The sequence below is a fragment of the Cotesia glomerata genome, linkage group LG4, assembly GCF_020080835.1.
Source record: "Cotesia glomerata isolate CgM1 linkage group LG4, MPM_Cglom_v2.3, whole genome shotgun sequence".
Lineage (NCBI taxonomy): Eukaryota > Metazoa > Arthropoda > Insecta > Hymenoptera > Braconidae > Cotesia > Cotesia glomerata.
Genome location: NC_058161.1, coordinates 2,055,009 through 2,082,328, shown reverse-complemented (window position 1 = coordinate 2,082,328; position 27,320 = coordinate 2,055,009). Strand labels below are relative to the sequence as shown.

Sequence of the window (27,320 nt, the reverse complement as noted above, 5' to 3'; positions counted from 1 at the left end):
GACCAAGCGTCCATGCAAGTCAGAACTAAGGAAGGCCTCTCGGACATCTTCGAGATCACAGAAGGCGTCCTGCAAGGTGAATCGCTTAGTCCGGACTTGTTTCTCTTGTACCTCCACGACTTCGAACTCTTCTTCCGCTCCAAAGGTCTCTATGGCCTCGACATTAACGGAGTCACTGATATACTCATGCTGCTGTACGCTGATGACACCGTTATCTTTGCCCATTCACACATAGACCTCCAGCGCAAACTTAGAGCACTGGAAGAGTACTGCGACCTAAACCAACTAACAGTCAACAAGAGCAAAACAAAAATCCTAGTTTTTAAAGCAGCTGGGAGAATACGAGACTGTCCGTGTCACTTCAGAACATATAAACAAACCTGTTTGGAGCTGGTCAAGAGTTACACGTATCTGGGAGTTGAGGTTTCCACGTCTACCAAAGGACTTTCAGCGTTGAACTCAGCTATTAACAAAGCAAAAAGTGCTGCCGGAGTGTCCCTGTCCATATTGTCAAAAGCAAAGTGTGACTCATGGAATGCGTTTATCAAGATCTTCGACAGCATGGTTTCATCTGTTTTTTTATACGCCTTTCCAGCATGGGGCTTATGGTACAGAAACTCCTTAGAACCTGCCCAGACTTATTTCTTCAAGAAATTGTTTAAACTACCCAAATGCACTCCTGACTGGGCCGTTCGTCTCGAGTTTGGATTGGAACATGTCGCATTTAAAGCCATGAAGACTGTCTGGAGTTGGCTGACCAAAACTCTCAGAGCAAATAGTAACTGCTTGCATAAAATTTGTCTGCTACGCCTTTTCAGTCTAGCTAAAAACAGCACGATTACTTCCCCATTCAACTGGGCATCACAACTGAGAGCTTTTCTGACAGATTGTGACGCTCTAGAACTTTTAAACTCTGTCGACCATGTTTTACTTGAGTCTAAATACGAATCTTTATTTAATCGGTACAAATCAAACCTACATAGTCAAGACTTAACAGCTGCAAGAAATTCAAGGTCGCTTATATTTTCACTACAGCTTCCTGATCCTTACACACCGGCCAGTCATCTCCTGATGAAGTTACCTCTCAACAGCAAGCGTCTGGTAACGCAACTGAGGCTATCGAACAAATTTAATTGCTACCTGATTGCAAACAACTCTATGACAAGATTCTCTCCGTCCATGACCTGTCAACTGTGTAATTCAAAGGCGTCTGATACCACTGAGCATCTCCTGACTGATTGTCCGTACTTCACAAGTTTCAGAGCGCAGTACTTGCAAAACTCAATACTCAGCAATGAACAAATCTCATCCTTGCTCTCCTCGAACGACACAAGAACTCTGCACTCTATTATAAATTACATCACCAAGTCTCTTCAACTCAGAGCCTGGGCCCTACACCTTTAGAATGATCCTACTTTTGTTCCCGCGGATGGATTGTAATAAAAATGAACCGAAATGTGATGAAATGAAACGAATCGAAATTTATTTTTATAAAACTAACGAATTATTAACTTTTCTGATGTACTTATTTGTTAAACTTATTAATTATCTATGTTTCCCCTAATTTATATTTTATATTTGTTACCCCCCTTGCTAAAAACAAATTTTGTAATTGTTTAATGCAATAAAATAATAATAATAATAATAATAATAATAATTTTAATTTTAAAAAATTGATCTTTTTGCAAAAAATTGGAATAAATTTTTTTAAGATTTTATTTAATTATTTTTAAATAAATTACTGAATTTTTTAAAAGTAAATTATTTAATATTTAAATAGAAAAATTATTAATCATCTAATAAAATAAAATAAATTTAATTTAAATGGATGAAAAATAATTTAAAATTTTGCTGTAATATTCTGATACGTTAATTCGTGTCCACTTGTTAAATTACATTGAAGTCGAAACTGGTAACTGGTATACGTATAAAATAATATAATATAATATAATACTCGTACCCGGAGGAACTATACTCCATAGAGCATAGCACGGCGTAGCATATCTAATCCATGTGTGGCTGTACTGGCTTAAGTCCAATTATTGCAGACTACCGGCTAAAGCCATTTTATTTTCGACTGATATTATTTTTGACTCGACTTTTTTAAATTATTTATTCTGCTTTCATGAAATATAAAAAAGTAAAAAGAGGAAAAAAATATACCTACCACCAAGACAAACTTTAACAAACCCGTAACTTTTTACTTTCAGAGTTGCCAACTTTTATTGGCTTTTTTAATTGACAAATTTTACTCCCTGCTTTTAGTTTTTGTTATTTAAAATTTATACATTATACATAACTAACTAGTACATTTAAGATTAAGAATGTTTCAGACTTTTTAATTACTGCCGACAAAGTAAACTTGTTTTTAATTATATATACATATGTACATACATTTCATGCTTTATTATTATTATTATAAAAAAATTTTAATAACACTCAAATTTATCAATAAAATGTTTTTATTTCTTTTTCGAATCAATATTTCAGCTCAAAAATAAAAGATTTTAAAAAATTGATAAAGAATTTAATTTTCTACAAAAAATATCCCATCATTTTTTCAATATTTCTTCTAAAATAACGAGAATAACAACAATAATAGAATTCATATTTAATAAATTATTCCTACTACTATTATCATTATTTTAATTTAAATGTTAAAAATACAAAGCGATTATAAGAGATTTTTTTTGTAAAAAATCGAATTCAATTATTTAGACAGAATATTAAATTTATTAAACAAAACAACTGCAAATTTTCTTTTTTATACTGCTGTATTTATCTAAATCTTAATTATTTCTCTAATAAATTTTTTTTTTAATTATCTAAACACTATACTGAACAAAAATACTATTTTAATTAATAAATAACAATTACATAAATCTAATAAAAATTAAAAATACGTTTGAAGTCCTAATTATTCTTTGAAGCTTCAAAAATAAAGAAGAATCTTAACATATTTTTAAATAAAATTTTTTCTGAATCATATTGATAAAAAATAGCTATAAAATAGTACAATTACACTAGCAACCTTGCAGTCACTATGTGACTGCCGAGACTTATGAGCTATGAATAAATAAAATTTTGCTTTATTAAATAATGACTTTTGTTAAATTGCACTGTACTTTCTTAAATATTGATGTTTTTAAAGATATAAGCTCATCCTGGTGTTGCACTTATCAAGAGCTTTCGTTTGAGTACCCACATGCATTTTTGACATATTTTTCATATATACATATATACATATATACAATATATATAAATATATAAAATATATGAAAAATTGATGTGGGTACTCAAATAAAAGGTCTCAATTAGTAGAGTCGAGGTGAGCTTAAATCGTTAAAAATGTCAAAAGTTCACAAGATACAAGATCCTTTCTTAAGTATGTTAAATTCCACTGTACTTTCTTAAATATTGACGTTTTTGAAGATATAAGCTCATCCGGATATTACACTCATCAAGAGCTTTCATTTGAGTACCCACATGCATTTTTTACATATTTTTCATATATACATATATATTTTAAAGATATAAGCTCATTTTGATGTTACACTCATCAAGAGCTTTCATTTGAGTACCCACATGCATTTTTTATATATTTTTCATATATACATATATATAAATATATATATATATATATATATATATATATATAATATATATAAATATATAAAATATATGAAAAATTGATGTGGGTACTCAAATAAAAGGTCTCAATGAGTGTAGAGTCGAGGTGAGCTTAAATCTTTAAAAATGTCAAAAGTTCACAAGATACAAGATCCTTTCTTAAGTATGTTAAATTCCACTGTACTTTCTTAAATATTGACGTTTTTGAAGATATAAGCTCATCCGGATATTACACTCATCAAGAGCTTTCATTTGAGTACCCACATGCATTTTTTATATATTTTTCATATATACATATATATAATATATGTAAATATATAAAATATATGAAAAATTGATGTGGGTACTCAAATGAAAGGTCTTGATGAGTGTAACATCGGGATGAGCTTATGTCTTTAAAAATGTCAATGGTTCACAAAATACAAGGTCATTTCTTAATTATGCATCTAGAGATAAAGCATTTTCGAATGCAGCCTAAATACTTATCATAATAAATTGACTATCGGTGAGAATGATATAAAACCTTGAAAAGGCACAAATTCAAATCAAGACTTTTGCAATAACACTAAATTTCACCAAAAAAAACTGATTAATAATATAGATTAGATGAATGATAAATAATAAACAATAATAAGAGCAGCGACAAGTTCCATTGAACCCCTTCCACAAATAAAATGGTTTTCCTCTTCCTATTCTGAGACAAGACGTAGCGTCTTCTTCTTGATACTCGTCTACGTCGTTTGCGTCGTTGAAGCACGTGGTCTTCCATTCAGTAAGAACATTACGTGGGTACCAACTCTGTATCCGCGTATATACCTATGTATAAATATAGTAAAGCGTGAAGCGTATAGAGTATATAGTATAGAGCAAAGCAAGACCTACCACATACACCTACATACTTACACACCGTATGCCGAGATAGAGAAAGAGCAAGAAAGAAAGAAAGTGAACTGATATATAAATATATATAATAGGAGTAGTGTGTCGAGAAGAGTTTATGTTATATAGAATATAGAGCAGAGGATAAAACAGTAAGAGTAAACCAAGAGCTTGCGCCTTTATGACGTCACATCCTTCCATCCTTTCCTCCACCCCAAAGAGGAATTTCTTTCCACCCGACGGCTCCTTCACCGTTTATGTCCTTTTTATCGATACCAGATCCGAGAAAATATTCACCTCTTTCTTTTATTCTTATTCTGGCGAGATCGCGTGCCGCTTTTTTTATTTTTATTCTTTTTCCACGTTTTCTGGTGCTGAGTGGAATAGAACACAAGCTTTTTCACGGATTTACACCTGTTGGACTTGTTAGATATTAGCTATTGTTATTCTTTGGAATTTTTTTTCCTTAGCCTGTTTCTTTTTCAATTTTTTTAAGCTTTTATTCATTTTTCGCAAGTTATCTCAATTGCTGTCTTTAAAAATTAGCAGGAATTTTTTTTTCATAAGGGAATTGTTAAAGGTACTTCCTTCAATATTAATTTTTTTAAAGATATAGGCTCATTTCGATGTTACACTCATCAAGACCTTTCATTTGAGTATCCACATGTATTTTTGATATATTTTTCCTATATACATATATATAATATATATAAATACCTAAAATATATGAAAAATTGATGTGGGTACTCAAATGAAACGTCTCGATGAGTGTAACATCGGGATGAGCTTATATCTTTAAATACACATACAGAGTCATTTCTTAATTATATATCTAAAGATAATGCATTTTCGAATTTAGTCCAAACACTTATGATAATAAATCGACTATCAGTGAACATAATGTAAAGCCTTGAAAAGGCACAACTTTAGATCAAGACTTTTCCAACGATACCAAATTTAACCATAAAAACCTATTTTATCATATAAATACACTATAATTGCTGTATTTTGTTAATAAATGATGTTTTTAACAATATAAGCTCATTCCGATGTTACACTTATCATGAGCTTTCATTTGAGTACCCACATGCCTTTTTTGATATATTTTTCATATATACATATATATATATATATATATATATATATATATATATATATATATATATATATATATATATATAATATATATAAATATATAAATATATGAAAAATTGATGTGGGTACTTAAATGAACGGTATTGGTGAGTGTAACATCGGGATGAGCTTATACCTTTAAAAATGTCAATATTTTACAAGATACAAGGTCATTTCTTAGTTATTGACATTTTTTAAGATATAAACTCATTTTGATGTCAGGCTCATCGAGACCTTTCATTTGAGTACCTACATGGTATTTTTTATATATTTTATATATGTGGTATTTGTGAAATATATAAATATATAAAATATATGAAAAATTGATATCGGTACTCAAATGAAAGGCCTTGATGAGTGTAACATCGGGATGAGCTTATATCTTTAAAAACATCAATAGTTAATAAATTACAGTGCAATTTAACATTGAGAAATTACCTTGTATCTGGTGAACTATTGACATTTTTAAAGATATAAGCTCATCCCGATGTTACACTCATTAAGAGCTTTCATTTGAGTACCCACATCATTTTTTCATATATTTTATATATTTATATATATTATATATATATATATATATATATATGTATATTTCAAAAATATATCAAAAATGCATGTGGGTACTCAAATGAAAGGTCTCGATGAATGGAACATCGGGATGAGCTTATATCTTTGAAAATGTCAATAATTCACAAGATACAAGGTAATTTTTTAATTATGTTTCTAGAAATAGAGCATTTTTGAATGCAGCCTAAATAAAAATTCTAAGTACAATTTGTCAGACTAATTCACTAAAAAAAAAAATTGTTAATTAAATTTTTATAATAAATACAATTTTATTGATAAAGACCAATATATTTGCTTTGAATAAAAAGCTCAACCAATTGAATTTTTTTGATGAGTTATATAGAAGAGATAAGACCCAGAGTTTCCTCTGAGTCCTCCCAGACGTGGACCTGGAGCTTGTCCATGTCAATTAGTCAGACTATAATTGTTCGGGCGATGCCCTTGAACCCTAAGTATTGATTGGCGACTAGTGAGCACAGCGGAGGTTGGAGGTTGGGATGGATCCTGGGTGGCTCTCGAGTCCTCGACAACTCACCAGCTCACCAACTCACCAACTCTACTCAGCTCCCTTGGCTTCACATCGACAAACCGAACCGCGGCAGTGCCTATGCTATCGGCATTTCCCTCGGCATTCTCTCCGATATCCTCCCTCACTCTCATCCCCTGTCAGTTGCGCTACCGCCTCGTCGCCGATTCTGCATCGTTCTCTGCTAGTAGTCCTCTCACCCTCTCGCCCTCTCTATATTTCTTCGTCAGGCCGTAGCGTGTCGACTACATTTTCGCTGTTGTCATTTTTCTATATTTTATTCATTATTATTTAATAATAAAAAAAATTCAATAAATTATTATTATAATTAAAAAAATTTTTTTTTAACACAAAATTTTTACATTTCTTCTTTAAATTTAATATTATGTCTAAAATATTGAAAATAATAATAATAATAATAATAATAATAATATAATGACAACAATTAAATGTTAAAAATGCTATTATTATTATTATTTTGGGTGAAATTTTAAAAAATATAAAAAAAGATCTTTTTTAAATATTAAATTTAAGAAAAAAAAGTTTAGCAAAATTTTATTGGTCAAATTTTTAAAAATAACGTAATAATAATAATAATAATAATTATTATTATTATTATTATTATTATAATTATAATTTAAATCCAATTATTAAAATTTCAACTTTCTTGATATTCGCAACCGCGACGATAATTATCCGCGATAACGTCCGAATAGTGGCGAGAAGAGCGTCGAGAAGGGAGAGATAGGCAGAGGGTAAGAGTGAGGGTGATGTCCTGCACGAAAAGTCACCCGAGATCAGAGTAGAGTATAGTAAAATAGTCAGAGAGGGAGATTTCAGGGAGGAAATTGAGAGAGGGTGGTCGATACGGCCCTGGTGTCGCGACAGCCGCGGCGAGCCTCTCTACACCCAGCAGCATAGCACCCAACACTTTACTCTCCGTTCTTCGTATCCTGAGGGCGTTTTTCCCTTCGCCAACTAATACTGACACCTACCAGTGACAACTTACTACTACTACAACTAGTATGACTACAGCGAGCTCAAACTGCCCTGTCTAATCGCGAGCCCGGGGTTGATTGAAGAACACAACTCGCCGACACTTTTGTTTTTTATTTTTAGGCTATTATTTTTGTTATTTCTTCCTTCGGGTTTTTTCTTTTAACCTGTCAATCGCTATTGTTTTTACATTATTTTGTTATTTATGAATAATTATTTTAGTATAATCACAAAATATGAATTTAAAAAATAAAAATAATTTATTGATACAATGCAGAATACTTGAGAAAATTTTTTAAGACTCTTTAAATAATTTTTATTAATTATTTTTTATTGTAAAATTAATTATCTAAAAAATTTTTTTCTTGTCGCAATTATTAAAAAATTCATAAATATGCAATTAAAAATTCATCGTGTTTCTTCACAAATAATTGATAACTAGCAATCTTGCAGTCACTACGTGACTGCCCTGACTTGTGAACTATAAATAAATAAAATTTTGCTTTATTAAATAATGAATTTTATTAAATTGCACTGTACTTTCTTAAATATTGGCGTTTTTAAAGATATAAGCTCATCCTGATGTTACACTCATCAAGAGCTTTCATTTGAGTACCCACATGCAGTTTTCATATATTTTTCATATATACATATATAGAACATATATTTTAAAGATATAAGCTCATCCCAATGTTACACTCGTCAAAAGCTTTCATTTGAGTACCCACATGCATTTTTGATATATTTTTCATATATACATATATATAATATATATAAATATATAAAATATATGAAAAATTGATGTGGGTACTCAAATGAAAGCTCTTAATGAGTGTAACATCGGTATGAGCTTATATCTTTAAAAATGTCAATAGTTCACAAGATACAAGGTAATTTCTCAATTATGTTAAATTGTACTGTACTTTCTTAAATATTGACGTTTTTAAAGATATAAGCTCATCCCGATGTTACACTCATCAAGAGCTTTCATTTGAGTACCCACATCAATTTTTCATATATATATATATATATATATATATATATGTGTATGAAAAATATATCAAAATTCATGTGGGTACTCAAATGAAAGCTCTTGATGAGTATAACATCAGGATGAGCTTATGTCTTTAAAATATCTGTTATATATATGTATATATGACAAATATATCAAAAATGCATGTGGGCACTCAAATGAAAGGTCTCGACAAGTGTAACATCGGGATGATCTTATATCTTTAAAAATGTCAATAGTTCACAAGATACAAGGTCATTTCTCAATTATATACCTAGAGATTCATAAATATACAATTCAAATTTTTTTCTTATTATTTTTTTTCAAAAAAATTGAGAAGAATTAATTTCATCAAAAAAAGTCTAAAAAATCTATAAAAAAAAGAATAATTCGTTATAAAAATTACCTCCCAATTAATAATAAAATAATTGATAATTAATAATTAAAATTTTCAATTATCCATACATGAATAAATTTTTAAAAAATAATTTCATAATTTCAGTCTTTGCTGAAAACGGCGGATCAATTGAAAATAAAAGGGCTGTGCGAGGTGCCGGAGAGCAAGGAAGCGCCAGCGACAGTGAGTTTAAGCTCGTCACCGCGAGAACCAGGAGGTGCGTCGAGGTTCAATTACACGAAGCTGAAGAGGCATCACCCGAAGTACAAGCGCCAGCGAACGAGTCTAGGAGCCGGAGGAGGATCTGCTGGCGATTCCGCTGCTGGGAGGCCCACGAGCACCGACAGGTACAAAGAGGAGGAGAACGAGAACAACAGCAAGGCCGGGTTCGGCTGTGAAAACGACAAAGAGGTTTGTTAATTGTCAGCATTGATTATTTATCAGCAGTGTTTAGTCCTGTCTTTAGCTTTAGCTTTAAATCTGCTGTCTGTATCTGTATCTGTATTGGTACTTGTGGCGATACTGTACTGACAAGCAGATACTGTGCGCAAGCCGATTCTAAATTTGTACCGGATGTTCCGCAGAATCACCGGGGTGACTGGCAGACGGAGGATGAGGAGTGCGGAGGAGACGCAGCAGTAATCCTGGAATCCTGCCAGCGAGACACCAACAACGGTAACGGCACAAACAACAATAACGGTAAGCCAATTCAAGGAGATCCCAAGCCTCACACCTCTGGTATCCACCTTCTCCAGTTAATAAATTTATTATTGATGAAAATTTAATTAAAAATTGGAAAATTTTTGTTGAAAAAATTATTTTTAAAAAATTAAAAGAAAAAAATTTGAAAATTTTTTTTTTACTTAGAATAATGAAAAAATGTTTGATGGACAATTTTAATATCATTAATTATTATTATTATTATTATTATTATTATTATTATCATTTTTTTGTATTTTTAAAATTTTCGCTAAAAATAATTATATTTATAATGACAATAATTTATTGGTAGAAATTTTATTATTAAAAATTTTAATTTTTAATAACAAATTTTATAAATAAAAATTGAATTAAAAATTGGAAAATTTTTGTTATAAAAAATTCAAAGAAAAAATTTTAAAAATTTCAATTTTTTAAAAATATTTTTTCACTTAAAATTTTTATTCAAAAAATAAAAAATTGTTTAATGGATAATTTTAGTATCATTCATTATTATCATTTTTTTTGTATTTTTATTATTTCTGCAAAAAATAATTATAATTATAATAACAATAATTTATTTATAGAAATTTTATTATTATTATTATTGTTATTTTGGGCAAAATATTGAAAATATTGAAAAATGATGAGATCTTTTTTGTAGACAATTAAATTCTCAATAAAAAAAATCTTTATCAATTTTTTTATATCTTTAATTTTTTACAGAATATTGATTTAAACAAAAAATGATAAATTATTGAAGTTTTAATTAGAGTAAAATTAATTTGTAATTGAAAAATATGAAATTAATTTAAAAAAATTTGAAATTTAAAAAAAAATTTTCAATTTTCAATTAAAAAAAAATTTATTTTTCTTAATTATTTAATATTAAATAATTTTTTCTGAATAATTTAAAAAAAATTTAATCAAATTATTGAGTTTCAAGTAAATTTTAGATTTAATTTAATCAAAAACTAATTTTTAATAACTTTTGGAGCATTGAGTCATTTAAAATTTTTTTTTTTATTAATTTTTTACTTCTAAATTATATAAAAAAATTATTTTATTAATTCTTACTCAATTATTTTTTAATTAAACTTCAAAATACGTTCTCTAATAATAATAATAATAACAACAATATTAAAAAAAAAATGTCATTGATTTTTTGATAATTAAATTATTAGAGAATAATTAAATTACATCTCTTCAATCAATTTCATACAAAATTAAATTAAAAAAAAAAAATAGTAACTCAATTTTTATTATTAAATGATCAAAAAAAAAATTTAATTTAATTTTTGTTGATTAGGATCATAAAAAATTCTATAAAAAATAAAATTAAAAAATTAGTGAGGCAAAAGACCCGGTTATTGACACTGGCCTAGTTGTTTGACAGTTGCAATTTTATTTTAATTAAAAAAATTAAATGTTTTCAAAAAACCAATTTTCTTAAAATTTAAAATTAAAAAATTATATTTATTTATTTATTTCTTTGAAAAATTAAATAATAATAAATAAAAAGACCTAACAGCCAAGGGCCAGTAATAAGGTCATTTAATTTTACATCTGATATATAAATTATAAATGTTTACATTGTTACACATAAATGTTTAGTTACAAAATAGTTTCTACAATTAAATACTTTTTTAATTTATTCAAGTTAATTTTTTTTTTTTATTAAAATAAAATTGCAAGTGTTAATAACTGGATTTTTTACCTTAGTAAAAAAAATTACAATTTTCTTTAAAAAAAAAAAATAATTTTTTTACAAAGAAAAAAAATTAATTAAAAAATTGGACAAAAAGGATGAGAGGTGTGAGGCATCTTAACAAATCAGTTTAAGCAAACTAAACAGATTATTTTCACGTCATAAAAAGGTGACATGTTTTGCCATACAGGCTTAGGACACTACGGGCACCATCCGGACCCAGGCGAGGTCGACTTGCCTCCAGAGACCCAGCCCACGCCGCCGAGCGCCACGCTCGTTGGTACCACCATCACACATCTCAGGGACACCGATAACCATTCTACAGGTAATCATCACCAACATCACTATCATCATGTATCATAATTTTGATAGTATCAAGACTGCAGTTTAGAATCGCTGAGCCCTCTCATTAATCCTGGGAGGAATTAACCAATAATTGCTCTAATTGTCCTTAACTGTTGGCGATTAGATTTACTTCGTTTATTCTTCTTTAATATTACCAACCCACGCACTGTCATTTAGGCTCTAGTTGTTAGTTAGTTAGTTTGCTCGGTTTGACGCGTTCGTACTATAACGTTTTATTTTATCTCATCTCTTCTATGAATATTTATTTCTTCTTAAATTATTTTATCAATTATACAGTAATTTATTTTATTTAAAAAAATTTATTTTTTTATTTTAATTAGTCAAAAATTTAAGAAAGTAGATTAGTTTAAAAAACTAAAAATAACCTTTATAATAAATCAAACTAAAATTTATAAATTTATAATTCATAAGTTAATTATTTAAAAAGTACAATTATGGTCACAAAAATTTTCTTTTAATATATTTAAAAAAAATTGCTTATTTTAAATTTTTATTTTTTTTTAAGTGTACAATATAATAAAGGTTATAGTAAATTTTTATTAACAAAATACTAGCAAACTTGCAGTCACTATGTGACTACTGTGACCTGTGAATTATAAATAAATAAAATTTTGCAGCATTAAATAATGACTTTAGTTAAATTGCACTGTACTTTCTTAAATATTGACGTTTTTAAAGATATAAGCTCATCCTGATGTTACACTCATCAAGAGCTTTCATTTGAATACCGACATGCATTTTTGATATATTTTTCATATATACATATATATAATATATATTTTAAAAATATAAGCTCATCCTGATGTTATACTCATCAAGAGCTTTCATTTGAGTACCCACATGCATTTTTGATATATTTTTCATATATACATATATATATATAGTTTATATAAATATATAAAATATATGAAAAATTGATGTGGGTACTCAAATGAAAGGTCTTGATGAGTGTAACATCGGGATGAGCTTATATTTTTAAAAATGCCAATATTTCACAAGATAAAAGGTCATTTCTTAATTACGTTAAATTGCACTGTACTTTCTCAAATATTTAAGTTTTTAATAATATAAGCTCATCCTGATGTTACACTCATCAAGAGCTTTCATTTGAGTACCCACATGCATTTTTCATATATTTTTCATATATACATATATGTAATATATATAAATATATAAAATATATGAAAAATTGATGTGGGTACTCAAATGAAAAGTCTTGATGAGTGTAACATCGGGATGAGCTTATATCTTTAAAAATGTCAATAGTTCACAGGATACAAGGTCATTTCTTAATTATGTATCTAGAAATGCAATTAAATTAATAAAAAAAATTTCTATAATTTCAGATATACAAAATTGTGATAACGTAAAAATAAAATTCGAAACCCTTCACACGATGGATTCATCGGATACCATAGACATAGACAGCCACATGTCGGATTGCGCGAGCGTGAGTTCAAAGCACGCAGCCGAGGGTGACAATATGATGATGATAACGCCAGAGCTGTTGGGCCTTATGCCCTCGGGCAGCTCAGTGCACTCTAACTCGGGGGAGAACAACTCCAGGAGTCACTCCGGGGGTTCGGGCCACCATCACGGCTCCAAGTCTTGGACCCAGGAGGACATGGATGCTGCGTTGGACGCTCTGAGAAATCACGATATGAGTTTAACGAAAGCGTCTGGTAATTATTAGCATCAATTAAATAATTAATTAATTTTTAAAAACAATTAATTAATTTTTTTTAAATAAAAAATTAATTTTTAAAAATAATTAATTAATTTTTAAAAATAAAAAATTAATTAAAAATAGGTAATTAATTTTTAATATTTATTAATTAATTTTTAATTTTAATTAATTAATTTTTAAAATCAATTAGCTAATTTTTAAAATTAATGAATTAATTTTCAAAATTAATTAATTAATTTTTAAATTATTTAATTAATTTTTTAAATTAATAAACTAATTTTTTAAAATTAACTAATCAATTTTTAAAATTAATTAATTAATTTCTTAAAATAATTAATTAATTCTTAGAATTAAATAATAAAATTAATTTAAAATAATTTCAGCAACCTTTGGAATTCCCTCGACAACTCTCTGGCAGCGAGCTCACAGATTAGGGATCGACACTCCAAAGAAAGACGGACCAACTAAGTCCTGGAGCGACGAGAGTCTCAACAGCGCCCTGGAGGCGCTAAGAACGGGAACAATTTCGGCGAACAAAGCATCGAAGGCATTCGGAATTCCCTCTAGCACTCTATACAAAATAGCCAGGCGGGAAGGGATAAGATTGGCTGCGCCATTCAACGCCAGTCCCACCACCTGGTCGCCCGCGGACCTGGACAGGGCTCTGGAAGCTATCAGGTCAGGACAGACCTCGGTCCAGAGAGCTTCCACCGAGTTCGGCATACCCACGGGGACTCTCTACGGCAGATGCAAGAGAGAAGGAATTGAACTGAGTCGGAGTAATCCGACTCCTTGGAGTGAAGATGCCATGACTGAAGCTCTTGAAGCTGTCAGGTTGGTTTAATATAAAATTTTTTTTTCTTCATTTATTTATGATGAAATTCAGGATTTTTCGGTAAAATTATTTAAGGAAGTTTGTAAATGTTTAGAATTTTTTATTTGCATGTATCTCCATAAATGAAAATTGAAAATAATTTATAATTTATAAAATCATTTTCCAAGGCAAAAAAAAATTTATTACATCTTAAAATTTTTTTCAAAAATCGCATTATTTGTTACTAACTTAATCTATAATTTAGTAACTTTTTTATTTGAGCATTAAAAAAAAAATTCTTAATTTATTACCAGCAAACTTGCAGTCACTATGTGACTGCCATGACTTGTGAACTAGAAATAAATAAAATTTTGCTTTGTTAAATAATAACTTTCGTTAAATTGCACTGTACTTTTTTAACTATTGACATTTTTAAAGATATAAGCTCATTCTGATGTTACACTCATAAAGACCTTTCATTTGAGTACCCACATGCATTTTTGATATATTTTTCATATACACATATATATAATATATATAAATATATAAAAAATTGATGTGGGTACTCAAATGAAAGGTCTCGATGAGTGTAACATCGGGATGAGCTTATATCTTTAAGAATATCAATAGTTCTCGAAATACAAGGTCATTTCTTAATTATGTATCTTGAGAACTATTGACATTTTTAAAGACATAAGCTCATCTTGATGTTACACTCATCAGGAGCTTTCATTTGAGTACCCACATGCATTTTTGATATATTTTTCATATATACATATATATAATATACATAAATATATGAAAAATTGATGTGGGTACTCAAATGAAAGGTCTCGATGAGGGTAACATCGGGATGAGCTTATTTCTTTAAAAATATCAATAGTTCTCAAGATATATAATTAAAAAATGACCTTGTATCTTGTGAACTATTGACATTTTGCACGCCTCATAGCGCGAAGCGCGTGAGGTTATGCTTTATACTCGAATCGTCAAGATCAAGCAATTTTGTGATCTTTAAATGCCTCTATCACAACCATATTACACTTATACAATGATATAAGTAGATGTACACCGGAAAAACACTTAAATTAAACCATCTTTTACTTTCTACAATCATTTCATGTTGCTAGTTTGAAAAAAAAAAAAAAAAACGTTTTGAAAAAAATTTTACGTGGACGTCCGGATGTCACCCCATTTTGGATGTACCAACGATTACTCCCGAACAAATTGATATTTCAAGACCGGATCTTTTTTATTAGTTTAAGAATTCGATTAACTGGGTCCGTATTTAATATCAGTGGCCTAGTTTACGTATTATTTTTTTAATTGAATTTTTATTAAAATTCACTACGATACAACCGTACATAGCCAAACGAACTTTTCTTATTTGTCACGAAAAAACTATGGCGCCACTTGATCAAGCTAGATTTTTTTAGACTGCGTGCGCATATGACAAGAAAAAAGAGCGCCGATATTTAAAAAAAAAAATAAAAAATACTCTGTAAGAAATTACTTAATTATAATTTTTTTTTCTAATCAATTACACAATTAATTTTTTTCTTCAAAAATGAATGAGCGTTATGAGTCGTGCACTTTTGTAGTTTTCAAACATTTTAAAAATATAAGCTCATCACGATTTACACTCATCAAGAGCTTTCATTTGAGTACCCACATGCATTTTTGATATATTTTTCATATATACATATATAGAACATATATTTTAAAGATATAAGCTCATCCCGATGTTACACTCGTCAAGAGCTTTCATTTGAGTACCCACATGAATTTTTGATATATTTTTCATATATACATATATATAATATATATAAATATATAAAATATATGAAAAATTGATGTGGGTACTCAAATGAAAGGTCTCGATGAGGGTAACATCGGGATGAGCTTATTTCTTTAAAAATATCAATAGTTCTCAAGATATATAATTAAAAAATGACCTTGTATTTTGTGAACTATTGACATTTTGCACGCCTCATAGCGCGAAGCGCGTGAGGTTGTGCTTTATACTCGACTCGTCAAGATCAAGCAATTTTGTGATCTTTAAATGCCTCTATCACAACCATATTACACTTATACAATGATATAAGTAGATGTACACCGGAAAAACACTTAAATTAAACCATCTTTTACTTTCTACAATCATTTCATGTTGCTAGTTTGAAAAAAAAAAAAAAAAACGTTTTGAAAAAAATTTTACGTGGACGTCCGGATGTCACCCCATTTTGGATGTACCAACGATTACTCCCGAACAAATTGATATTTCAAGACCGGATCTTTTTTATTAGTTTAAGAATTCGATTAACTGGGTCCGTATTTAATATCAGTGGCCTAGTTTACGTATTATTTTTTTAATTGAATTTTTATTAAAATTCACTACGATACAACCGTACATAGCCAAACGAACTTTTCTTATTTGTCACGAGAAAACTATGGCGCCACTTGATCAAGCTAGATTTTTTTAGACTGCGTGCGCATATGACAAGAAAAAAGAGCGCCGATATTTAAAAAAAAAAATAAAAAATACTCTGTAAGAAATTACTTAATTATAATTTTTTTTTCTAATCAATTACACAATTAATTTTTTTCTTCAAAAATGAATGAGCGTTATGAGTCGTGCACTTTTGTAGTTTTCAAACATTTTAAAAATATAAGCTCATCACGATTTACACTCATCAAGAGCTTTCATTTGAGTACCCACATGCATTTTTGATATATTTTTCATATATACATATATAGAACATATATTTTAAAGATATAAGCTCATCCCGATGTTACACTCGTCAAGAGCTTTCATTTGAGTACCCACATGAATTTTTGATATATTTTTCATATATACATATATATAATATATATAAATATATAAAATATATGAAAAATTGATGTGGGTACTCAAATGAAAGGTCTTGATGAGTGTAATATCGGGATGAACTTATATCTTTAAAAATGTCAATATTTCTCAGGATAAAAGGTCGTTTCTTAATTATTGACATTTTTCAAGATATAAACTCATTTCGATGTTACACTCATCGAGACCTTCAATTTGAGTACCCACATGGCATTTTTTATATATTTTATATATATATATATATATATATATATATATATATATATATATATATATATATGGTATTTATGAACTATATAAATATATAAAATATATGAAAAATTGATGTGGGTACTCAAATGAAAGGTCTCGATGAGTGTAACATCAGGATGAGCTTATATCTTAAAATATGTCAATAGTTCACAAGATACAAGGTCATTTCTTAATTATGTATCTAGAGATATTTAATATCATAATAAATTATTTTTGTTACCTAAAATTTTTTTTTTATCCCGAATTTTATCATAAATAAATATGATTAAACTTATCATTAAAAAATATCAATTGTTAATTTATTATAATAAAATTTTTAATTTTTTTTTTTCCAACAGATTAGGACACATGAGTATTAACCAAGCAGCAATTCACTACAATCTACCATACTCATCTCTGTACGGTCGATTTAAGCGCGGAAAATACGAAGAGCCAGTTGTGACGGAGCTTTCTCAGGACGGGACGAACCCTCACTTCCACCAGAGTCCGCACCACAACCACTCTTCCTCGCTTCCGGATCAGTTGCCCTACCAGGGCAGCTGAAATTTACCTCTATACTAGGCTCTCTGTACGATGCCTAGCTTCGTCGCTCTCGATAAAATTTTTCCCTTTGACAAATTTACAGAGTATAAATTACAACAAAAATAATAATAATTATTATTTTTATTATTAATGCTCTAATAATGTCGAAGGTTAATAAGACCGATTGCGTTGCGAAATTATTTCTTAAAGTATTAAAAAAAAAAAAACTAAAACCAACCCATTTTATTATTTAATTATTTTATTATAATAATAAAATAAAATGAAAATTTTTATTGTTTTTACGGCAAAAGTGTTATTATAAAAAAAACACTAAAAAAAAAAATTGCCGACAAACGTAACAATGAGGCAAATAAAATGTACAGGCAGGATAATTCCTGTAAAATTTTTTATTGTAATCAAGTATAGCTAGAAGATGTTTTAAATTAGTGACGGAGCAACAAAAAAAAAATTAAAAAAAAAATTAAATAATAAAATTCAATAAATAAATATAAGTACAAGTGTTACTCCGGCTTATAATTTACAATTAAGAATATCAGGGATAAAAAAAAATAAAAACAAAAACAAAATAAAATTATTATTATTATTATAATAAAAGGATCAATATATCTAATGATAATTATTTTTTAATTTTATAATTTATATGATCAAATAATTAATAGTTTGATTTATTTTATAGTCTTCCAAAGGAAATTTAATTAATTGTTTTGTTTTGTTTGTTTTTAATGTTTTTATACAAATATTTTTTAAGATTAATGATAAATATTAGTTATTATTAATTATTAATTATAATTATAAAAAAAAATAATTAAAATTTTTTAAAGCCGTTCGTAGACTGAGTAAAAATTAAAAATGGTTAACTAACGAACAAATTAATAAGAAAAAATTTTTTTTTTTTTTTTAAATTAATCAAATTATTTTTATGATATTATTTAGTTATAATTTCAATGCGGTTATTATTATTATTCTTTTATTACTGTTGATAAGTTACAGGTTGGTTTTTAAAAAACTTAAAAATAAAATTGTTTTTTTTTAATTGGAGGTAATGTTAATTGTTTTAATACGATTTGTAAAAGTATTTTTAGTTAACTGCCAGGTGTATCAGTATAATATTTTTAATTTATGCTCATTATTATTATTATTATTATTATTATTATTATTATCATAGTTATAGTTATAGTTATATTCTATGGATAAAGTGTCATATATATAAGGTATTCTAATGTATATTTTTATACCTTATATATATGAAAAAAAAAAATAAAAATAAAATCTGGATCACATTATATATGTATATGTATAAATAATGATAATTGATAAATAAATGTACAGTTTATATATTTTAAATTAAAAATTAATGCTAAATGTAAAACGAGTATTTTTTTCTAGTGATAGTTAATTTATTATGATGAGTATTTAGGCATTTCTAGATACATAATTAAGAAATGACCTTGTATCTTGAGAAATATTGACAATTTTGAAGATATAAGCTCATCCTGACATTATACTCATCGAGACCTTTCATTTGAGTACCCACATCAATTTTTCATATATTTATGTATATTATATATATGTATATATGAAAAATATATCAAAAATGCATGTGGGTACTCAAATGAAAGCTCTTGACGAGTGTAACATCGGGATGAGCTTATATCTTTAAAATATATGTTCTATATATGTATATAAGAAAAATATATCAAAAATGCATGTGGGTACTCAAATGAAAGCTCATGATGAGTGTAACATCAAGATGAGCTTATGTCTTTAAAAATGTCAATAGTTCTCAAGATACATAATTAAGAAATGACCTTGTATTTCGAGAACTATTGATATTCTTAAAGATATAAGCTCATCCCGATGTTACACTCGTCGAGACCTTTCATTTGAGTACCCACATCAATTTTTAATATATTTTATATATATGCTGCTATATATATATATATATATATATATATATATATATATATATATATATATATATATATATATATGCTATATGCTGCTATATATATATATATATATATATATATATATATATCAAAAATATATCAAAAATGCATGTGGGTACTCAAATAAAAGCTCTTGATGAGTGTAACATCGGGATGAGCTTATATCTTTAAAAATGTCAATAGTTCTCAAGATACATAATTAAGAAATGACCTTGTATTTTGAGAACTATTGACATTTTTAAAGATATAAGCTCATCCTGATGTTACACTCATCGAGACCTTTCATTTGAGTACCCACATCAATTTTTCATATATTTATATATATTATGTATATGTATATATGAAAAATATATCAAAAATGCATGTGGGTACTCAAATGAAAGCTCTTTATGAGTGTAACATCGGAATGAGCTTATATCTTTAAAAACGTCAATATTTAAGAAAGTACAGTGCAATTTAACAAAATTTATTATCTATTAAAGCAAAATTTTATTTATTCATAATTCACAAATCACGGCAGTCACAGTGACTGCAAGGTTGCTAGTTATTAACTAAAAAATTTATTAATAAATTTCTATCAATTTTTTGGGTTTTTAAAAATCAAATTTCTTCTTTTATTGCAAAGCTCACTAAATTATATTCTTCTTTTTTATTAGAAAAAAAAAAATAATTTAAAAAGAAAAAATCAGTCCAGTTTCCCCACTAGTATGAGAAAGTGGCTCTATCTAACATTAACTTCCAGCTTGTGCAATATCGACTTATGAAAAAGAGGTGAATCTCTTCCGCCCATTTCCGCGTAGTTGATAGTTTTTCTCGGAAACAACTTTATCGCAAATTATATTTTGACATTAATCAATTTGGAGTGCTTAATAAGGAGACCCAAGTCTCAAAGTTCAAAGTTAGTCGAGAAATGTCTGGGCGCATATAATATCGCAACAATATAAATTTTATTATAATTTCTGATTTCTAACCAATTCGTTGTAAGTTTAATTTATTGGAGTGACATAATTAATTTTTTTTAAATAGTAAAATTCTACAATGGCTACATTTCAAGAAGGATGTATATTTTGTAAGATCATCAAAGGGGAGTCACCGTCTGAGAGCATTTATGAGGTAAATTATTTCCATTTTACACAATTTTATTGATATAAATCCATTATGCGTAATTTATATAAAATTAATTAAGTATAATTATTACTTACATTACACTTGCGTCATAATTTATGAAAATTAATGGTTGCAGGACGATGACCTAATTTGTATTAAGGATATTAATCCAGCATCAGATCATCATTATTTAATAATTCCTAAGAATCATATTGCTAATGCTAAAGAACTGAAATTGGAGGATGAACCACTGTGTAATTTATTATTACTATTATTATTATTAATATTTTAAGTTTCAATTTTTTTCAAGTTCCAGAAATTATTTTTTTTTTGTTTTTTATAAATTATTAACTTTCATTAAAAATCTTATTTATTTTTCTGTTACTTGACTAAAAATTTTCAATATATTTATTATTATTATTATCATTATTAATATTTTAAGTTTCAAATTTTTTAAAGTTCTAGAAATCATTTTTTTTTTGTTTTTTTTATAAATTATTAACTTTCTTAAAAAATATAATTTATTTTTTTGTTACTTCATAAAAAAATTTCAAAAAAATAATTTATATTCATAAAATTTCAACATATTCATTATTATTATTATTTTAAGTTTCAATTTTTTTTAAGTTCTGAAAATCAGTTTTTTTGCTTTCCATAAATTATTAATTCTCATTAAAAATATTATTTATTTTTTTGACTAAAAAATAAAAAAAAAATAATTTATATTTATAAAATTTTAACATTATTATTATTTTATATTTCAAAGCGATTATCCCCGATCCAAATTGATGTTAGACTAATTTTTTTAAAAATTTACTTTAAATTTTTATTTATTAAATTTATTTTCACCACTTTTATTGTTGGTATGAGCATTCAATACCATCTTCGGGTGAATATACCCACATGAAAATACTATATATCGTTCAAAATATATTATACAATATATTGCAAATGAGTGATGAATATATGGCGGCAAAATTGTCTATATTGAAAAGTATAATTTTATTCTATATATGGAACCTATATACTATAAACTATAATACATCGTGTTTTGTCGAAACCTCGTCAAAGCGCCGAGATTTCGTGCTTCCCCTAGCGGTTTTGTAAATGCCGAAAAAATGTCGCAATTATACAGTATTAATGCGGTATTTTTTCAGCATTTTTGCGGTTGTTTTGGTCAGTTTTTTTATCGAAAAATTACGGAACATTTACCGTAAAAATGCGATACATTTACGCTGGAAATGCGGCATATTTACGGTAATAAGGCGGTAAAATGACTGTATTAAAACCATATTTAAAAAATGGTGTCAAATTAAATAACGCTTGGACTGGGATTCGAACCCAGAACCTCCCGGGGACATGTCGGCTACTCTACCATTTGAGTTACCCGGTCTGTACCATATTGTTTTTTTACTTATTTTATATACATTAAGCCACACCGTCCATCTTACGATAAGCATATTTAAAATTAAATAATATAATTATATATGTGAAACAATATAACTTTTCGATTTTAGAAAATTTGCAACTTTCTAAGTGAGAAATTAAAAATTGAAATTAAAATTAGAATATATTTACTTAACATATGTATTATTTTATATTAATTATCGCTAAATACCTAATTAAAAAATAATATTCCACATATTTTTTATTCAAAAACAGTATTTGTTTTTGCAAAGTAGCGATGGAGAATAAAAAGCAAAATTTGAAATTTTTCATTTTATTCATTTCTAACATAGAAGTGAACTAAAAATAAAACTAAATCTTTAATAATTGTCCATTATGTCAGAAAATATTCGGCAAAATTACTGTATTATTATAGTAATTATTTGGAATTTTTTGAGTAAAATTTGGGCATTAATGCGGTAATTGTATAGTATATTTTTGGTAACTGTATAGCATAAGTGCAGTATATATACTGTATAACTACAGTATAAAAACTGGCCAAAACAACTATAGTTTAACCGCATTATTACCGAATTATAACGGTAAATATACGACATGAGCATAAATGCCGAAAAATTACGGTATTTTTACGGCATTATCAAAACCGCGAGGGTCAGTTTTTCAGAATTTGATTTTGATTATTAGTGTAAATGGATAGGAAATTTAAATAAATTACACTCGATGTTTGGGACAACAGGAAGAAATTTATTGTCCCAGAGGAGGAAAAATCTGATGATCAGGTAAAAAAAAACCTCCTCGATGATAATTACAAGAAATAAATGTGTGTGAATGTGTAATTGTTGTTTCGTCAGGAGCTGGCCTGAGCTAGTGTTATTTTGTCAGGAGCTGGTCTGAGCTATTGTTATTTCGTCAGGAAGGACCTGAGCTATTGTAATAATAACTATCTCTTGGTGAGAATAGCTTAATGCGTATTGCCAAATGTAGGCGAATACTGATGACTCTTCTGGAGAGTGCTATTAGATTGTATGTGTGTGAGAGAGAAACGATCAAAGCCAAGGAGGCACGATCAAAACCACGGGCCGTCAATACCCAAAAGAATGAGAGAGAGCTCGGATGTATGGCGTTAGTCCGAATTACCGTGTTATTTCTATAAAATTGCGTTTTACCGAAAATAATTGAATTCGTGAATATGATTCGAATGATAGTAAATAAAATGATGTTAAACGATGTGATTTTTGAGAATGTCTCAATTGTACTGTATGATGCGTAATATGCGAGAACGATTGCGTGAAAATTACTTCTGATTCAAGGGCCTCAGAGCAACTGGTGGTACTGGCCACCGCACGAGCAAAATTTGGTTTTTTGCCCTCCGGGCGGAAAGTGACAACTTTCGTCCCGCTGCGCTAAACTAAGTTGCCGCTTTCCGCCTTCGTCGGACAAAAAAATAGTATACACTCCACGGGAAGTAAATAAGAAAGCCTCAGATCACATGTTTGTTGACCTCGGCTTCGCCTCGGCCGACAATTACATGTGATCTAAGACATTTTTTACTTTACTTCCCTAGGTGTGTAATATACTATTTTCCTATACGGCCCCGATCGGCGCTATACCGTTCTGCGCATCCGCCGCAACTTGTCGCCTACGATGTCTCCCGAAATTGTTCGAGAAAATTCTCGTTGAAGCTAGAGCTAATATATAGATATAGTCATCTGATTTCGTACGCCCACGCTCTCTCTCAACAGATATAGATGTAATTGTATAGTACAATACATGCATGATTCTACTCTGCACACACACACACGTTCATGGTCTATCGTATAGGTACGACTCGACTCGACACATCGCTTAGTATATATCATCTGCTATATTACCGAATACATAAAAATCATATATAATATATCATGTACTGTATATGAAGAATATATGTGATACCATATATTTATCGATACATTATTTTAAGTATAAGGTATCAATATATAAAAAGTTGTACCGATACACATATGGATCGTGCATACATGAAGCAAATATATTGATGAATATATGATTTATACATGAGAATGATATATTTATTTACAATATATTTTTTTATATTATTGTGGCAAAATTATAGATATGATTTTATATATCGTTCCATATATCACATTATAATATTAATATATTTAATCATATATTTTGTAACATATAAACCTTTTCCAAGCGGGTATCTAATAATTAAAAATTTTTAACTTCCCGCTAAGAAAATCGAAGATTTTCAAAAATCGGGAAGTTATTGATTTCACCCCGTTTTGCAAAAATCGAGTTTTCATCAGATCTCGACGTTTTAAGGTCACAGGAAGCTTCCCTGACTATCCCCGCGAGGTTGTCATGGTGTCTGTATGTATGTGTGTGTGTGTGTTTGTGTGTGAAAGTATGTGAACCGCTTATAACTTTTGAACGGTTTGACCGATTTTATCATGGTTGGTGCCATTCAAAAGGGCTTGACCAAACTTAGATTTTGAAAACTATTTGGACCGATTTAGATCAATAGATTTTGAGAAATCTTCAAAAAACTGAAAAAAAAATTTTTTTCAAATGTGGTTTTTTTGGAATTACTTTTAAACGGCTTGATGGTTCAATTCCAAAAACTAATCAGCTCTTAACCTCAAAAAACCACGTCGATCGTCACCAGTCCGGTCAAAATCGGTTGATTCGTTCGAGAGATATCGTGAACGAAAGAAAACCGAAAAAAGTGTTTTTTCGGAATAACTCCGAAATTTCTAACGCGATCAATTCAAAATTTGAGATTCTTTGTGAGGCTTGAAAAACTGCGTCGAATGCTGCCAACTGCGTGAAAATCGGTTTATTCATTCAAAAGTTATTGCGGTTTAAAAATTCAAGAAATAGTGTCTTATCAAATCTCTATCAGACTTTTGAGCTCGAAGAGCTCAAAAGCATAGGAAAGCAATCTCTTTGAGCTCGGAGAGCTCAAAATAACCCATAAATTGTATTTTTAAGCTCGAAGAGCTCAAAAACATCATTGGTGCAATTTTAAGCGCCTAAGTATGGAATTAGCGGGAAGTTGCAGGGATGGCCTTTAGGGTCAACCGTTTTCCTAATTTTTTTATTTTTAATCAAGATTAAGCAAAGAAGTTAATTTTTTACTCAGTGAAACTTTTTTCGGTCATCGAAAAAATAATTCGGAAAATGCTCAGACCAGGAATCGAACCTGGCTCTTTTGGTGTCGCGCCAACTGCTCTACCCTTAAGCTATCCGAGACACTGTCCGTGTTATTTTCCGACATTTTCCGAGTTATTTTTTCGATGACCGAAAAAAGTTTCACTGAGTAAAAAATTAACTTCTTTGCTTAATCTTAATTAAAAATAAAAAAATTTTTAATTATTAGATATATTCACCCGAAGATGGTATTGAGTGCTCATACCAACAATAAAAGTGGTGAAAATAAATTTAATAAATAAAAATTAAAAAAAATTAGTCCAACATCAATTTGGATCGGGGATAATGGCTTTGAAATATAGAACTCTTTAATTAGTAAAAACACCGATCTTCGGAAAAAATAGTAAATTATTATTATTATTATTATTATTTGATTTTTTATAATTATTATTATTTACATTATTAATTTAAAATGATAAAAAAAAATTTCTGTAAACTTACTGATATAATTACAGTTGACAAAATAGTGGACACTGTAGAAGTTGTAGCAGCACAACAAGGTCTAGATCTTGGATCAACTAGAACAGGGTTCCACTGGCCACCCTTCAACACTGTAAATCATTTGCATTTACACGTAATTTATCCAGTGGAAAATATGAACTTCTTAAAGCGGCAAATGTTTAGACCAAATTCATTGTGGTTTGTTAGTGTAAGTATAAAATCTTTTATAAATTAATCATTATTAATTACAAATTTTGATAAATCATTTTTTTTTATAGACTGATTATGTCAAGTCGCGGTTCAATGTCCCGAGTTAACTAATAGTTGGAAATAATAATGATAATAATTGAAAAATATTCAACGAATATTCTTATAGAAATTGGTAGGATGGTTAATAACTAATTAATTAATTAATTAAATTGTTTTTTATAAATATTATGTTTAATAAATTATGTAAATTACTAGAAGTGACTTGAATATTGCTAAATGTGATATTAATTGTAAATTATTATTATTCGTTACAATAATAATTTATTTTATATTTTTGGGACTTTGGGTTCTAATTAAGTAAAGCTTATTGTTTTTGTTACATTGTTTTTAATAAAGATCTTTATTTCAATTAAAATAATATTTCATTTTAAACCTTTGAAGAATCTTTAAGGATATACAGCAGGACATTATAAATAAATTATTAAAATTTGATTAAATTTAATATTTATTTATTAAAATAATAGTTAAAATTCACATTGTGCGGATAAACTAAATATAATTGACGACTTGCTTAAAACTGCGTATACAAAAGTATCTTGTTTAAACTGTGTGGATAAACTTAATTTAAACCAAAAACTGTTAAAAATTACACAGAAGTTCCAAAAACTTGAATTACGTATCGTTCAACAGTAACTCTACAATGAATCGTAAACGATTGAGGTAATTTTTTAAATCATTAATTATACTTAAAATTTACGTATTTTGGATCATCTGTTGTGATCATAGATTTAACGAAAATGCGTCATTATGTGAAATTATGTGAAGTTATCTCTTGAACGAATCGACTGAAATTATGTGAAGTTATCTCTTAAACGATTCGACTGAAATTATGTGAAATTATGTGAAATTATATGAAGTTA

The 27,320-nt window shown here is 28.3% G+C and overlaps 2 protein-coding genes across 5 annotated transcripts in view; both read left to right on the top strand.

Annotated features, from left to right (window-relative positions):
- The window catches only part of LOC123262613 (longitudinals lacking protein, isoforms H/M/V-like), a 52,162-nt gene extending 33,566 nt beyond the window's left edge, over positions 1-18,596 (top strand). For 3 of the 4 annotated variants that reach the window (XM_044724886.1, XM_044724885.1, XM_044724883.1), the window contains exons 4-9: positions 9,247-9,552; positions 9,726-9,840; positions 11,718-11,873; positions 13,261-13,596; positions 13,985-14,435; positions 17,869-18,594. In XM_044724886.1, coding sequence (XP_044580821.1) covers positions 9,247-9,552; positions 9,726-9,840; positions 11,718-11,873; positions 13,261-13,596; positions 13,985-14,435; positions 17,869-18,073 — 1,569 coding nt within the window. In that variant the 3' untranslated portion in view covers positions 18,074-18,594. Of the gene's footprint in view, positions 1-9,246; positions 9,553-9,725; positions 9,841-11,717; positions 11,874-13,260; positions 13,597-13,984; positions 14,436-17,868 lie in introns of all 4 variants that reach the window. The other variant, XM_044724884.1, reaches the window with a different exon arrangement.
- Positions 18,597-20,778: 2,182 nt separating this feature from the next.
- On the top strand, positions 20,779-26,585 carry LOC123263725 (histidine triad nucleotide-binding protein 3-like). Its single transcript, XM_044726672.1, has 4 exons — positions 20,779-21,135; positions 21,266-21,383; positions 26,205-26,398; positions 26,469-26,585. Exons 1-4 carry the CDS (start codon positions 21,061-21,063, stop codon positions 26,505-26,507), a joined length of 426 nt encoding a protein of 141 aa, XP_044582607.1. The 5' UTR covers positions 20,779-21,060; the 3' UTR covers positions 26,508-26,585.
- The last annotated feature ends 735 nt before the right edge of the window (positions 26,586-27,320 follow it).